The 16,345-nt window shown below is 42.3% G+C and overlaps 1 protein-coding gene and 1 long non-coding RNA gene across 9 annotated transcripts in view; one reads left to right on the top strand and one right to left on the bottom strand.

Moving 5' to 3' along the window:
* LOC310838929 overlaps nucleotides 1-16,345 on the top strand; it is a 73,842-nt gene that overhangs the window by 25,716 nt on the left and 31,781 nt on the right. The window contains exons 5-7 of the long non-coding RNA XR_014561222.1: nucleotides 78-193; nucleotides 1,449-1,739; nucleotides 1,844-1,948. This is a non-coding gene — a long non-coding RNA (uncharacterized lncRNA). The remainder of the gene's footprint in view (nucleotides 1-77; nucleotides 194-1,448; nucleotides 1,740-1,843; nucleotides 1,949-16,345) is intronic.
* The window catches only part of EFCC1 (EF-hand and coiled-coil domain containing 1), a 68,135-nt gene continuing 57,017 nt past the window's right edge, over nucleotides 5,228-16,345 (bottom strand). Inside the window, exons 6-9 of one of the 8 annotated variants that reach the window (XM_083726806.1) lie at nucleotides 14,327-14,485; nucleotides 9,374-9,443; nucleotides 7,709-7,758; nucleotides 5,228-6,305 (exon numbers count right to left, since the gene is read on the bottom strand). In XM_083726806.1, the coding sequence (XP_083582932.1) occupies nucleotides 7,745-7,758; nucleotides 9,374-9,443; nucleotides 14,327-14,485 (243 nt within the window). In that variant the 3' untranslated portion in view covers nucleotides 5,228-6,305; nucleotides 7,709-7,744. The remainder of the gene's footprint in view (nucleotides 6,306-7,708; nucleotides 7,759-9,373; nucleotides 9,444-14,326; nucleotides 14,486-16,345) is intronic. The other 7 variants (XM_083726809.1, XM_083726810.1, XM_083726804.1 and 4 more) reach the window with 7 other exon arrangements.

The raw sequence follows: 16,345 nt of genomic DNA on the forward strand, positions 1-16,345 counted from the left end.
GACTTATTGTGACATTTGTCTGTGATACAAAGTCAATCTCTTGCTTCAGGAAATGGTCTTTATTTTTGCACTTGCAGGCAGTTTCTGGTGCCAGATGGAGTGGATAATTAACATGCACCTGAGATGTCCTTATCGGTGCCAGTCTTTACCTGCAAGGCTAATACTTTTGAAGTCAATGACAAAAGCACCAGCCGTAAGTGAGCTAACAGCCATTATGTCAATGGGTCTCTCATGCATGTACATTTATATTAAGGTCTAAATGTGCGCTAGGGCGAGCTGGCAATCCAAGACAGCAGGTTGACTTGACGTGCAGAGGGTAGGAGCCCAAAATAACAGAGTATTGTGATTGAAGTAATAAGCAGAAGAGCAAGCCACCAGCTGTCTAGCTGAGTCATTTCATTCCCATGCTTACCCTCAAAAGCAAGGCTTTTTCACAATGTTCGTTGGAAGGATGATTACTCTGAAATTGGAAAAATAGGGGAGGGGGAATAAAAAAGGATCCCCCCCCCATGCAATCCTGCAAATATTATTAGTTATGTTGAACTATTGCCACCTTCATAGCCTAAAATTCTGCATAATTCAATGTGCAAGAGGTTATGAGAGAACAATCAGGAAAAGGAATTCAGGAAGAATTACCAGATATGAGTATTAAAAAATAAGGGATTGGGAGGCAAGTGGAAGCAGATTAATGAGGGTAAGCAAGAGTATGGTGTGCTTAGGTGGGCTTCTCGTTGTTGTTGTTGTTGTTGTTCATATATTTTGACTTGATAGGGTCATAGGTCACATCCACACCATACACTTAAAGTGCTTCCCCCCAAGAATCCTGGGAACTTTAGTTTGTTAAGGGTGCTGAGCTCTAGGGAACCCCTTAGGAACTGCTGGTCCATAAATTCCCTGTGAGGGTGCTTCCTCCCCAAAACTCCATTTGTTCTTCATGGAGCAGCAGCTGTAACTGGGGGAAAGGATGGTTACGCAAAGTTACTCCAGCATCTGGGGAAATGATAGGAATCATCTGAGAAACTGATTTACTGTGTCAGTTTCATGAGTAGAGAGGAGTCCTTCTCTCAGTTGTGAGTTTCAGTGGAGATGGGGAGAGGGATACTGCAGATGAAAAGGCTTCCCCTCCATACTTTCATACAATTGAGATTAAAATGTGGAGGTTAATCGTAACATTTAAATGTATAGAACCAACTCCAAACATAGTGGGTGGAGCACTAAAAGTGCTTCCAAAGCAATGCACCTGCTCACAAGTGAAACAAATACAGAGGAAGGTTGAAAGATGATTCTAAATCTACCTTCATATATTGATTTTAAAATCAAATAGTGTTTTGTTTTTGTTTTTTAAAAAGGTTAAAAAAAATTTAAACCTAATCTCCTTTGCACATGCATAGCAACAATGGCTTAGTGTTGTGTGAAAAAATGCTCTAATGTCCATTCTCCTCTTCCAGAGTGGCCACAAATAGAAGATCAGCAAGTCTGAACTCAGATAAAACCCCCCACTCCATAATGACACAAACTGGAAAAAAACCTCTGGAGAAACAATCCAGTTGCAGAATATGTTGATGCTTGGATGCAGCAGTCACACCACTTCATTTCGATGGGGAAAGAAATTTTAACAACGAACTAAGTGCAAACACCTCTTGTCACTCCAGAAACCAATTTGGATTTCACAGCACCTTATCAATATAGTTTAAGTTAATTCCTTTCTGAAGTCACATTGCTAAAAGGCACAGATCAAGGTATATGTCTAATCTATTTAATTAATGTGCTGTGACTTTCCTGTGTAAAGATGCATTTCCATTTTGGAAACTCATTAGTCATTCCATTACAAATTTATTTGCAGTGACAAGGACTAAATAACAAAAGTCTTGAAGCACCTTAATGACTAAGGGTGGTATCCAACAGTGACGGTTTCCTGGAGGAAAGAATCTATCAGAGGAATGGGAAGGTAGGGATATTTTGGAAATCTATCATCCCTATGCAGTGCCCTGTGCTTCCCTTAAATCGGCTATGGGGGGTTGGGGAGAACTACTGGACATTTTGGGATTACATGGAGTGCATATACTTCTGGTATAAATTCTGATTCTTTCTTCCAACTCAAATGAGAATGAATACATAATGGTGGTATGGGAGGAATCTCTTAAGTCTCTTATTTACCTCTAACAGTCAGTTAGAGACAGCTAGTGTTTGTGGGCAGTAAAAAACAATTTTGTGGGCAACTTACTCCAGAAAAAGGAAGATACCTATTATAAAAGATACCTATTATTCCATGTAGAATATTTTGCTTTCTATTTTTCAGTATGGTTGTTACATCTTGCACATGTTCAGTAAAACCCTCTAGACCATCTTTCTAAAGCCAGATTCACAATGTATGTTCAAAGCACTGTGGAAACCGCTTTAAAGAACCATGGCTCCCCCACAAAGAACTATGGGAGCTGTCGTTTGTTAAGGGGGCTGAGTGTTTTTAGGAGACCCCCTAGTCCTCTCATGGAGGTGCAATTCCAAAAGTTGCTTATAAAGAGGGATTGGAAATTGGAGCTCTGTGAATAGAATGAGGCCACCTAGTGACTCTCAGCACCCTTGGCAAATTCTTTGCGGGGAGCCATGCCTGTTCAGTGTGGTATCATAGTGCTTCAAATGTAGGATGTGAAAGTGCCCAAGTATGCTCTATTTTTGTCGTCACAATGAAAAGCCTCACAGTACAGAGCCGAACAGGACATGGCATGGGGAAAACTGTGAAACTGTTTTTAAAGCAGCTGCCCGGGAGGCCTCATACAGTGTGGTGGTGCTGGAGGGATCAGCTAATATTTTCTCCTATGCTCTGTGCTATTTACCTCACAGGGCAAACCCTGCAGGCACCTGCCTGATTGATGACCTGTGTGTTTTGGCAAGAGTGGGCAGCTTGAACCGCCTTAAGGAAAATGTGACGAAATGGCATGCGTGGCGAAAAAGGGTTCGCCCCTGCTTCTGCCAGTGCTTTGGCCCTGCTCAAATAATCCTTTCCTCACAGCTGCTCTTGACACTTTTTTGGGGGAAATGTGGACTATCCTGTTCATTGATCCCCATCACATCTAGTTTGGCCCTTCGCAATTGGCTCCACAAGAACAGACTCAGTTCCTTCATCGAGCTTATTCCAGTATAATTTATTAGCAGAATTTTCTCTCAGCACCTGCTCATTACTCTGCTCTTCACAGCAGCAACCACCTGTGTTCAGTGACAGTTTTTTCCTTTCTCTGGTTACACTGTAATTGGTGTTTTGTCTGGGCTATAGGGCATCTGGGTTACATAGCTCCCCAGCTTCTCATTAGGAGAAATGACTGCTTAATGTAGTGGATATCCCGAAGGGAAGCAAAAATACATCCAGAATCCACATGTAAATGACCTGAGGGCACAGCCATCCTTTGGGACAATATACCTTGTCAGGTATGTCATATATTTCCCTGCTATTATTTCTCCTCTCTGCTTCTTTATGAAAAGCATAGGCAGTAGAATACACCTCTGGTTTTTCCCCGGTGAGGCTTATATAGGAATCGTATATTAATGGTGGCTTGCATCTGGAATGCATGGTGGGTCGCTCTTGGAGCATATAAGATGATGTGGCATTCAGATTCCGTGGGCTGCATGCTGCATTTTGCTGTTCTCTTATCTTCTCCGCTGCTTCTAGTATGGGAACTGTCTGGTCTTCAGAAGATATTATCATGGAGCAGGAAGGGAAACATATGGTCTCTTAATTTGGTCGCACACATTTATATTTCTCTTTTGTGAGAGATCCAGTTCCCTTGTTTCTGTAATGACTTCTTCTCTTGAGGCTTTCTGTGTTGTCTATGTTATCTATGCACAACTGAGCAAAATATCACTCTGTTTATACATGCAGCAGTTACAGGAACAATAGTGAAAATATATTCAGACCATGACCTTGCTTTTGCTATCTGCATACCAACCTCATAGTATTGTCAGCACATGGCATAGCTTTGCATACTATTTTGTAGCTGAGGATGTATTTTATACAGTAATTGCTCTGTGGTGTGAAAACAAAACATCACTAATTTATGAAAAAAATCACATTCAAAATGAGTCTGTGACTTTAGCTATTTCCCCCGGGGAACGTTTGGCTTAATTTTGAATTAGATGTTCTTCTGCATCCTGAATTGTCTATTGCAGCCAAATCCAAAATCTTATTCCATTAAGGACTGGGAAAGTGCCTATTTAAAATTGCACATTATTTCATAAATAAGATAAGGCATCCTGACTTTTATTTCTTCTTTGCTCAAGAACAATGGGGTAAGAATAGGGATGGGCACATCCATTGTTTTTGGCTTCTAATTTTTTCCAGTCTGAAGTTCAGTTTTCCACATTTCCATATCAGCTTGCAAATCAATTTCCCACAATAAAATGCATTTTTGTATGTTACTTTCACTACAATGTGCATTTTTATGCTCATCTGCCCTGGGCTGTGTATATTTGTACACATTACTTGACTGGAGAACTGCATTGCAAAATTCAGAAAACTTTGAAGAATGGCTGCATTTAGGTCCATGCATTGTTTCAATGACTTGGCTGAAACTTTTGCAGGGATTCCAACAATTCTGGACTGTGGGGCTGGAGGGAGTGCCCAAGACGCAACCATTTTCAGTGGAGTTGGTTCAAACATTCAGCTTCAAAAGCATCAAGTGTGTTCCTGAGTGATCTGCACGCAGGAGAGAATCTGTTCTTCGTGTGGTATAGCAGCACCTGCTATGGAAAGCAATTTCCCAATCAGGTGCACTGGATGTAGACTAAGGTTATGTACTAACAGTTTAGTTACTACAAAGGCATAACTGAACATGGATCAAACCAGTACAGCCAACAGATCAGGAGTTCCCAAACTGTGGTTCCTGGGCCACCAGTGGTTTGTATGTATCATTAGCTGGACCACGCTATGTGCACATTAAATACTCATTGTGGGTTTTAATTGTATTTTTATAACTTCCTGGTGTTTTGTTTTATTTTATTTTATTGTATTACAATTTGAATTTTGCAGAATGCAAATTGCAAAACAATAGAGTGCAATGTATAAGATATAAAAGATGAAGCGGGGGGAGGAACAAAAGAATACTGCGTTTGATTGATGATTTAAATGATAAATCTATGTGGGGATGGGGAGGATGCGGTGATGGCTTTGGTATATTTGTATTGTGATGTAATATAGGAAAAAAAACAATTTTTAAAAAAATATTCATTCCCATCATTTCAAAAGGATAAAGGTAGCATTTAATATAGCAATCTAAAATTTGCAATACGACAGTAGTGAAAAAGCTACTATCAAAGCAAAACTACATTTGTAGAGCGGCTACCATTTTAAATAAAGTATCTGGCTGGACAGAAATGCAGACATAAGTATAAGAATTAAATAAGGTCTGTGTTTACAAGCATGCATACTGACACCATACAAATGTATGCCCTTTGCAGGACACATAGTCCCTTCATGACTATAGGTAGTGATAGCAACCAATAGCTACCTCGTTTAAGAGACCTTGGTGTGTTTTCATTATACACTCATTTTCCCTTTGTACATTACGAAGGCTCCCTGTCACACACACCTGTTAGATGCTCCAGGGAAGACAAACTACTGAAATGTAGCAGATAACATTAATCTCTCTTATTATAACCAGGAAGCTAAAGCTCTACAGGGTTAGTAACAGGATAATTTTAATACAACGGATCAGAATATTTCTGGTACCAATAACATGAAGGCTTTAGGTGCCACTTATCCTTGGGAGCAAGGAGCTGTCTCCTGGATAAGGCTTGCTTAGAAATTAGATGAGAGATTACAGAACTTCCCAGAAGTATCATACCCAATTTCACAATTCAAAGTGAGAGAATGAACAAGTGGCAGAACACAGGTTGTATACAGATAAGGTCTCAAATTTGAATTTCTGGAATTTCCTGTGGAGCAGGGCTCATGGTCTGAGAAGGACACAGGCCACAGACCCCAGAGATGTGTTCAAGACCCACTGCAAGTCACTGCTGACAGTGCATGGGCTCTGTAATGGCTCCTCATATCTTCAATTGTCTTTTATTCTTCCAGCTTTTTACACATTTCTGGATTGTGGAGAACTTTGTGCTTTGGTGTTGTAGCTTTTAAGCCCTCTGGGTGGTAACAGTCACAATGCATTGTGGGTGGCCTGTTGCTCAACAGGAGATAACCAAAGAGTTAGCCAAGGATTGGTGACCTGGAGTTTTCTCATGCGGTTTGCTTTGAATGAGTTCACAGGCAGTCAGTTCATGGTAGAGGGTATCTAAGACTTCAATGATATGTGGTTTTCCTTTAAAACAGAAAAAAATGCAAATAGTGAATTGGAAGGTTAACAAAACAAAGACAAAGCAGTATGAATATCAATAACATGTCCTTTCTTACAAAACGTAGGCATAATTGCCAAAATTTAATGCAGACTTTTTGAAGGACTGCATTGTGAACACATTCTTTTCATATCAAAGTGAAGCAGAGTGGAGCAATCTTCAGTTATCTTGGTTGCTCCTTCTGCTTCACACACTGTGGTCAGTTAATCCACATCCTTGAACACACAAAGATGAGTTTTGAAATGTGTCTGTCTCTGTATGTTGGCAGTGTGCTGTAAGGCTAAACCCCCTGAAGCTGTAGTCACAAATAAATAGCCACAGATAAAGCCTTTGGGCTGTAAAATTAATCTCATGCCTAAATCAAAGTTGAGTTCCCACTACAATGAGAGAAAATTGCTAACCAAATCCACCTGGTAACGTTTGATTGTGGGTGCTTCCAGTCAGGTGCTGAATATTGCAAATGGGTTAATCAGATTTTGCAACCAACCCAGTCATTGGCAACATGGGGGTTTTTTTAATAGCTTATCTAGTTTTCCATGGAACAGGTAAGTCCAGATAAAATGGGGGGAAATATGGGCTGGAATTTTAATGCCAGCGATGTCCTGCAGATGCTGCGCACGAAGATTTCGGGATGCAATTTGTGCAGTAGTGAGTACAAAGAAAGTTGATGTTGCAAATGAGGCAGACTTAAAATAGAATGCTTGTGGGTTGAGTTTCTTTTCATTTGTGATGCAGAGAATTCTATTTGTTGGGGAAAGAAGCGGGGAGGAGAGGGAAGTAAGGGAAGAAATGGGAAGTAAGGAGGGAACTGCACTGTAAGCTCTACACGGGACTGTTGACAAAAGCAGCAGACCTCCAAGAAGTTCAAGGTGCACACATGCTCCTCACAAAGCTACAATTCCCAGATTTCCCTGGGAATGTGGATTGATCGTCAGACAGCTCCAAAGACTGTAGCTCTGTGAGGTGTATAGGGGTCTCCTGACACTTCTCAGCAGACTTAACAAACCACAGTCCCCACAGTCTTTGGCGGAAGCCATGTCTGTTTAAAGTGGTATGATACAGATTGAAATGTATAGTGCAGACAGGGCCAATGTTATAATTCCCAGCAACAGTGCCCAGAATTCTTTGAGTGTAAAATGTGTTCTGAATGTGCTTTAATGGTACGGGGCAGGATTTAACTAAGGAGCCCCATCAGCATAAGCCCTGTAAAGGGACTTCCACTTGTGCAGTGGGCCTTTCCCTGTTCTCTTCCCCCTGCAGCCCCCTAAATTGCCTAAATGGGGCAGGATGGAAGAACCCCTAGAACAGCACACAGGAGGGGGAGGAGGGTGGTCATTCTGCCTGGGGAAATGCTTGGCCTAACAATCACCTTAGGATCACGTTGAACACTTCCCATAGCGTCTTCTCAGCTTAAGTCTCCTAAAAAATTCAAAGAAATTTCTCTTCCATGCCACTCCCTCAAGAAAACAACAGAAAACCAGGCCTCACTTTTGTAGGGGGCAGGATATTTTTAGGGAGGGGATTTTGGCACAAACTTAGTTTATTTGCCATTTATTGAAGGACTCGTATTGAAGGGTTCAAATATCCAGATGCCTAGCACTGAGGGACAAGGAATCCCTGATGGAGACAAAGAGATAATGGCAAACAATAAAAACCTTCTGTATGCATTAATTCCCTCCCATTACTTACATTTAGATCATTCAGACTAAATTTTGAATCGTTATCTCATATATTTTCATCCATTCTTCAACCCATTTTGCTCTATGAAAAGCTCTGCCTTTCCCTGCCGACTGTCCATGTGCAACATGCCAGGTCCCTCTCAAGGAGGTCAGTGCAAAAACTTTGCAATTAGAAACCAAGTAATCAAATAAAATCCATCAGGTCATAAAGGTTCTCGTAACAACAGCTTATGCACAGAGGGGCTACCGCCTGAGGAGAGGACTCAGCAGATTTAGGCTTTGCATATGAACATGAAAGGTTATTACAGAGAAGATCTGACCCACTTCCTTCACTAAAGGATGCTACTTTCCGCTATATTCTCTTTTGTTACACTGTAGGGAGGAAAGAAACTTTTATGCAGTGAAGAAAAATTAGCCTAGAGGGTGTGTTCTATTTTCTCACATATCTGTACAACCCCAGTGAAAAGGAATAGGTTGAATATGCATTTGGGCAAAGCTTACAGTCAATGATAAAAAGACTGAGTGAGAGGGAGGTGTCTCCAGTTATGCACAAAGTTCATGCTAATGGCAGAATCTAGTTATGTTTCCATTTCCATGTAATTTCAAAGATGGGAAGACCTTCAATTTAATAGATGTCTTCAAGTAACAATTCCCCGTCTCTCAAAGCACAGCAATGGTGAAATTAAGATTTTATTTATTTCTCACCAAAAGTGTCAAATGACAAAAAGCATCTCCCCTGCAACTTGCTTTATATCAGGACAGCAATTAGACATGCTGACCCTCTAAACAAAAACAGGAAGTGGTGCCTTCTCTACCAGGGTTGCTACCTCATTTGCCTTCCTACAGCCCTAATAGCTGCTCACCCATCTCACCTTTTCTCTTGCCCAACTATCAGAGAACAGTCATGGGGGTCTTTATGAGTTCTATCCTTTGACCAATGCCTGAGCTCATAGAAAACCTTGCTTATCAGCAGGTGCTTAGATGAATTTCCTTAACTGGACCTATCCTTGACTCTCAAGAGTGTAACATCTCTTTATCTCAGGGATGGGGAAATTATGGTCCTTTTGATATTCTTGTACTCCCAACTCCCACCATTTCTGGCCATTGGCCATGTTGGCTAGGTATGATGGGAGTTGTGAGTCCAACAACATCCAGATGGCTACAGGTTCCCCATACCTTCCCTAGCCATTTCTGGGTAACAAAAGAATGTACCAGGCAGTGCTGGAATGAAAAGTCTCTTCCATCCAGTGCAATAGGAAAAGCATGTTCCCCTCCAAATTGCTGCTCTAGGCGGCCTCTCTATGGACAGTGACACCCGATGGCAAGGCTCTCCGTGCATGGCTTTACTTGCTTACCATGTTCTGGGTCACAGCAGGATTCCAAAGTGCTCAGTAAGATTTTCCCCAAGGCGCGCTTAGATATGTTCTTCAAAACACAAAATATTAGGGAACATTTAGCTTCAACAGAGGCTTATATGCACACTTCTAAAGAGAAAGCACATTAGTAATCCCTAAACAAAAAAGGAAACTTGGTCTCCCTAAACTAAAAAGGAAACTAAAAAAAAAACCCACCGCATATTCATTATTTTGTTTATTTAAAAGATCTATACTGTGCCTTTTCCTTACAAAAAGCTAAAGATTGCTAACTATAAACTGGCAGAAACATGATTTATTTTTGGCATTCTTTTATTCTTTGTCATGTTTTGACCAAGAGATAAATTCTAGAGTGCAGTTTCAGAGGGTAGTACCTATGCAATGATGCATGGACACACCTGGGTACATGGTTGTACACAACAAAAATGCAAGCAGAGGATATGGAATAAAAAAAGCATTCAAAGTGATTGTGGGCTAATGGCATAATACTAATGGCAGTTTAAGCAAATGCGTAAGTGGATAGCATATCAATTTGCAATGGAATAAGTGAGTCCAGTTCACATATGGCCCCAGCACATGAGTTTTGTGCACATGAGGGTTTGGCCTGCCACATCACTTGTAAAACTTGTAGAGTATATATAAGGAGGCCTCTCATGTCAACCTGCTACCTGTTTTGGGGGCACTACATGGCAGAACAGAGTCTCAAACAAAGACGTGCTCTCCCAAGCCCACATTCCCAGCATGTTTGCACTTGTGTCTCCGCGATATCTATGCTGACTTGGTTATGTACACAGAATGGAAGATAGCAGGATCCCCAAGGACATGCTCTATGGGGAGCTGGCTTCAGGTACCAGGCCTCTTGGCAGACCAACTCTGCATTACAAAGATGTCTGCAAATGTGACATGAAGGCTGGAAACATCAGCCCCACTGTGTGGGTATCCTTTGCAGACAACTGGAGTGCTTGGAGACAGACAGTCAGGTTGTATATCCACAGCAGTGCCCAGAAGAGAAATGACAGCTGAGAGCAGTGCAGAGAGAAGAAATGCCATGGTGCATCTGTAACAGTGAAACCAGACACCTTCATTTGTCCCACCTGCAATAAAACATGTCTCTCCCATTTGGTCTCTACACCCACAGCAGGCACTGTAACTCTCCAACAGTTTGACTTTACCCCTGATGACGCACTCTTCCATTGTCTCTCGAGACAGATGGATGGAAACAATGGATATCTGAACATAGTTTATCCATATGTGATCAAACTGTATTACAGTGGCACCTCGGGTTAAGAACGTAATTCGTTCTGGAGGTCCGTTCTTAACCTGAAACTGTTCTTAAGCTGAAGCACCACTTTAGCTAATGGGGCCTCCCGCTGCCGCCGCTGCGCAATTTCTGTTCTCATCCTGAAGCAAAGTTCTTAACCCGAGGTACTATTTCTGGGTTAGCGGAGTCTGTAACCTGAAGTGTCTGTAACCTGAAGTGTCTGTAACCCGAGGTACCACTGTATTTTGGCTGGCCCCGAGATAACAGAGGAGTGAAAAGCAGAAATACATGAGTCATAGGCAGCAATAGATACTCAGAGGCGCAGAAGCAAGGACTGGACATCATGGGAGTGAGGAATTTTTCAGGGTGCAGAAGTCCTCTCGAAGGCAGCTTTGGTGTCTAGAAACCCCCCCAGCCCCCCTCATCTTCAAATATTCCTAGCCATCAGTGAAAGCAAGAAATGAAACCGTTCTCCCTCAGGCTTACAAGAGTGCCATTCAGTTTCATGTGAGAGAACAAAAGCCTTACCGATTCCCAAGACCCTAACAATGTGGGGGCATTCTGTGCGTTCCCCCCAGGGTGCTGTAATTCACCCTATTCATTGACAGATCTTATCACCATCTTGAGCTACAATATATGACAGCATACAGGACTCATGACACTGTTCTCAGAGTGGTGTGACACACTGCTTGATGGATCGTCTGCTAAGCCGAGATGACTTTCAGTGAGACTGCCGGTCAATGAGGGACATGTCACAGAATCCTGACACAGAACGCAGCAATGCTTTCTGCCAATCATAATCAGTCATGGCGCTTTAATAGCATATCCTTTGTGGGATTGTTATTGATCCAAAGAGCAAGCACTGCCACACTCAGGATATGAAGGCTCGGCCGAGCCAGGCAGCGAGTTAACATAATAGAAAAAAGCTACACTTACTCTGGAGAGCCTCCAGAAGCACGGAGGCATATTTCAAGCATGATAAAGCAATCATCAAGTCAATCACATTCACAATAAGTAACAGCTTTGCATGCATTTAAAAGCAAGAGGAGTGAACTCCAGATGCAGATCCAGAGCAGGTCCATTTGCTTTGTTGAAATGGTTTTGAAATACCTTGCTTCTCACAGTCACCATGACTCCAGTCCTACGAATCAAGGAAAGCAACTTTTTAAAATGATCTGCCCTTAACGTCTTGTTGTATTTATAATATTTGTACAGCTTGTTATATGTTTGATGTGCTAACAGGTGAAACTAAAATCATCTGATCACTAAATGCCCTAGGATGCTTTCAGGGAAATACATGTGTCTTCCGTTCCACTAAAGGAGAAAATCCATGCCATGCTGTGTCTACTGTTCTGTCAGCACAAACAATTTCAGCCTGCCAGATGGAACAATTGTGCACAGAGAAGGGATGGGGAGAAGTTTGATTCAGCTTGAATTTAGAGGCGTATCTGTTATATTTGCACTTCCTGAAACAATTATGAGAACTGAAACACAATCATCCTTCAAAATTCCATATTTTGTGACACAGATCTCCAACCAATGCTTATAAAAAATACACACATTGCAAGTAAGTGTGCATAAAAATGAATGCAGTAGTGCAACTAACATACCAACTGTGCTACATTAGGTAAAATAGCTTGCAAAATGTGTACATTGGTCAAAACTGCCTGGGATTGAATCTGGGACCTTCTACATGCAAATTATCCCAAGCACAGATTATCCCATGAGATCACCCACTCACTTGCCTGCCTGGATAATTTTTTTTAAGTTTTATTGATTTCCTACCCCTACCCCCAAGTATATCATAATTCATGTATTCACATGAGCATTCATATAACTTTTTGGGAAGGCTCCCTCCCTTGCTTGTGTAGATATTTCCATTATTCTTTAAAACATTTTTTAAAAATGATATGCATAGCTTCTGTCTAGCACATAAATCAATATCTCTCCTTCTCTCTCTTTAAAAAATAAATCTTTAGGAATAACATTAGCTGCTTACAACCTGATCAAGCCAATTACCCACATTTTAATATAGACATGTAAAAGAATAAAATAGGAAAGTGAGCAGACTTTCCCATCTTGTAACCATCCTTTTTCTACATGTTTGTACAGCACTGATGCTGGATCAGGTCTAGCATTTCCATGGTTGTGCTAATGATGAAGCTGCCACCACTATTACTGCTTTTTAAAAAATCAGGGTTGGAGAAGTTGTGATTCTCACAATGCTGATTTCCGTGCAAGGTATCTGTCAGGGAACTGCCATCGGAGCCAGAGGTGGAGGGAAGGCTCCAGAGGGATGCCAGAGAGGGTCCCAGTAGGGAGAGAGGCAGCCCATCTGCTGGGGAAGGAAATCAGCGTAGCACCAGTGGAGAAGGGGGGCAGAAGGGGGAATCGGCGAGGGGGCTCCAGGACTCCTCGCTGGAGACCAGCGGGGAGAGCACGGGTCCTCCGCTGCCCACACCCTCCCTGCGCAGAAGACTTCCGCGCAGGGAGAGTAGGAGGAGACTAGGTGTCAAAGAACTTCTTTGCTGGAAGAAGTTCAAGAAACGCCCTCTGACGGATTCTGCCAGCGATTGAGACAGCCACGGGTGAGAGGCTGTCCAGACAGAAAGGGTTCACCCAGGTAACCTAGCCAGGAGTGGCGACGACTTACGCACGAGCAACCCCATATAACCATTACAGTATCAAAGGGGTGTGCAATCCCCCTTCAACTGCTTCTTCTTCCCTGCACTCATCCTTATGTGCTTGGAGTGGGTGGGAGAACAATGATGGGAGGAAGGGAGAGCAGGGGTAGAAGATTTAGAACTCCTTCCCTGTCTATTGCTCCTTCCATCTAAATCACATAACAACTTGGGCCAGGGATAGCTCAGTTGGCAAAGCACGAAACTCTTAATCTCAGAGTCGTAGGTTTGAGCCCTACATTGACAAAATATCCCTGTATTCCAGCTCTACAACCCAGGGGTTCAAAGGCAATGAGAAGTTCCTCCCCTCTTCGGATGTTCACTTTCCCACTTTCCCAGACTTGGGTCTTCTCCAAATGTATAGTTTTGCCCCACTCACACTCAACATTTGCATAGCAGCTGTAAGTGTTCAAAGCACTTCGCATGGGTTAACTAGTTGCAATCTTTACAACAACCCTGCAAAGTCAGACAGTATTATTATATGTGGGGGCTGAGAAAGAGTGCCTAAGGCCACCTAGCGAATTCATGGCAGAGGTGAGATCCAAACCAAGGGCTTCCTGATTTGCAACTCAGTCTTTTAACTGTGATGCTACGACAGTTCACATGAAGTAGCCTTGTTAAGAAAGCTACTCGCAAGAAGCTTTCCCTCTGCACAGACACACCAATCAAATACTCTCAAGCCCTGGTATCAACTGCTCTGAATGGGGAAGCAGATTAACAGTTATTTCAGATCAATCTGAAGCAATCTCAGACCTAAACCTTCCTTAAGAGAGAGAGAGGATGAATATCTCTTATGGGAAAGCTATTCATCTGGACGTTTGGGCTGTCATTTCCTAATGCAGCCATGCGCTGCCAAGCTTTCCTGCAGCAAACTCAAAATGACACTGGATGTGGCCATTTAATGGAAAGCTCATGGAAAGATACAAGGTTGTGTATCCATACGGAGGGTAAGGTCCAGACTCTCTGCTACCTCCCACTATTTTCTTGCCATACCAGGTCCCGAAGTTGCTGAAGCAGCTGCAAAACATCCAAGAGCTTTTCTTCCACCAGGGACAGCCTTACTCTCTCTGTCTCCAACATCTGCATCTCCATCTTCAGCAATTCAGTCTCCTCCAACTTCTGCTGCAGTTCCCCTAGCAATGGGCCTTTCATCTGGACAACAATAGATGACATGAAAAGTACCGGAGCACAAGCATTAAATGTATTCCCCAACTCTTTAATCAGTGGTAAATGCCCATTATGAACATGAACTTAATTTTGCCAAGTGGAAAGTGTCACTAAAGGATATAGTGAGTAGGAAGTAAAGGCAAAGATCCGCATTCTGGGCCTTTACTGTGGTGGCTTCCTGATTGTGGAATGCTCTCCCCAGAAAGACTCACCTGGCACCATCATTATATGTCTTTAGGCACCAGGCAAAAACATTCCTCTTTACCCAGGCTATTAAATAATCTATGGCCTGTAAAAGTATTTGGGAGAGGACTGTTGTTATTATGACTATCTTATTATTAGGCTGCCTGTCAGTATGCTTTATATTGTGTTTTTATCATGGATGTTCTGCAACGTGTTTTAAATGTTGTCTACCGCCCTGGGATCTTTTGATAAAGGGTGGTATACACATTGAATGAATGAATGAATGAATGAATGAATGAATAAATAAATAAATAAATAAATAAAGGGAATTTCATGGGCTGTTTATGTTTAATATAGCCAAGATCGTCTGGGGATTTCAGGTTTTCTGAGTGTGCCTTGTAGGTTCACATATAGCAATACAGATAGGATTGACCTCTTCCACCACCAATTCTGTCCCATGGCTTTTATTGCACCTGTATGCCTGGTGGTTCCGCTGTAGCAGAAATAAAATCAAGATCTCAGCTGGTGTTTTTCATTCTCCTTGAGCCATTAGTATTTTGCAAAGCCCTTACTTAACTAAACACATGCTTCACTGCACTCCTGTGAAACACTTTTGATTGCTTAAAGTTTAAGTGTATGAACCATTTAGCAGGAGAGAAAATATTGGCATATACATTAACTTCAGGGGGACCACCTGTGTGATCAAGTTAAACATGCACTTTAGAATTGGTTGCCTCTTTCTTTTAAGAGCATAGTCAAGGGCTTCACTGAATTGAAGGTCATGTCAATACCCACTTCCACCCAGCTGGGTCTAAGTAAACATCTTTGTCACCAAAATATTCATTTCCTTCACACGCGCACATGCCTAACCATGCCTACTCAGAAGTACGTCCTAGTGAATTCAATGGGGCTTACTTCCAGGTAAGTGCAGTTGGCAGTGTTAATGTTACAATGCAGGAAGCAGAGCCACTGAATCTTGGCGCCTGTGCTGAATACAGTGATACCTCAGGTTAAGTACTTAATTCGTTCTGGAGGTCCATTCTTAACCCGAAACTGTTCTTAACCTGAGGTACCATTTTTGCTAATGGGGCCTCCCGCTGTCACCACGCCACCACCATGTGATTTCTGTTCTCACCCTGAAGCAAAGTTCTTAACCTGAGGTACTATTTCTGGGTTAGCGGAGTCTGTAACCTGAAGTGTCTGTAACCCGAGGTACCACTGTAATTCAACACACAAGCTTCATCTTGAATCTTCTGTGTGGTCACAAGTTCCATTCAGTTTAACAGCTAATCATGGGGCAATGCTCTTGAACATGGACCGTGCTCTATTTAAGCAATACTGTCATTATTATTTTTAAAGGAGAAATATGTTCCCCAAAACTGTGACAGCTTGCCTATTTAATGAGGACACTTCCAGACAAGCTGTTTATTCAGCATTTATATGGGGAGGTATCCCACATAGTGCCATGGTAATAATTCAAGCAGCAGAAGCATTTAAGCTTGCCAGATGGAATGATCCCCCCACTCCCCTGTGTTGTTTTAGGGGCTCTCCTGACCCTTGTGGAGCCAATTTGTGCAACATAGGAGCACAGAGGGAAGAGAGGGGGTATGCCCCCTTGCACTAGCATAAATCCTTGTGTGGGCTTCCACTAGTGGGGCTCAT

Source organism: Podarcis gaigeae (assembly GCF_964106915.1).
Source record: "Podarcis gaigeae genome assembly, chromosome: 2".
Classification (NCBI taxonomy): Eukaryota; Metazoa; Chordata; class Lepidosauria; order Squamata; family Lacertidae; genus Podarcis; species Podarcis gaigeae.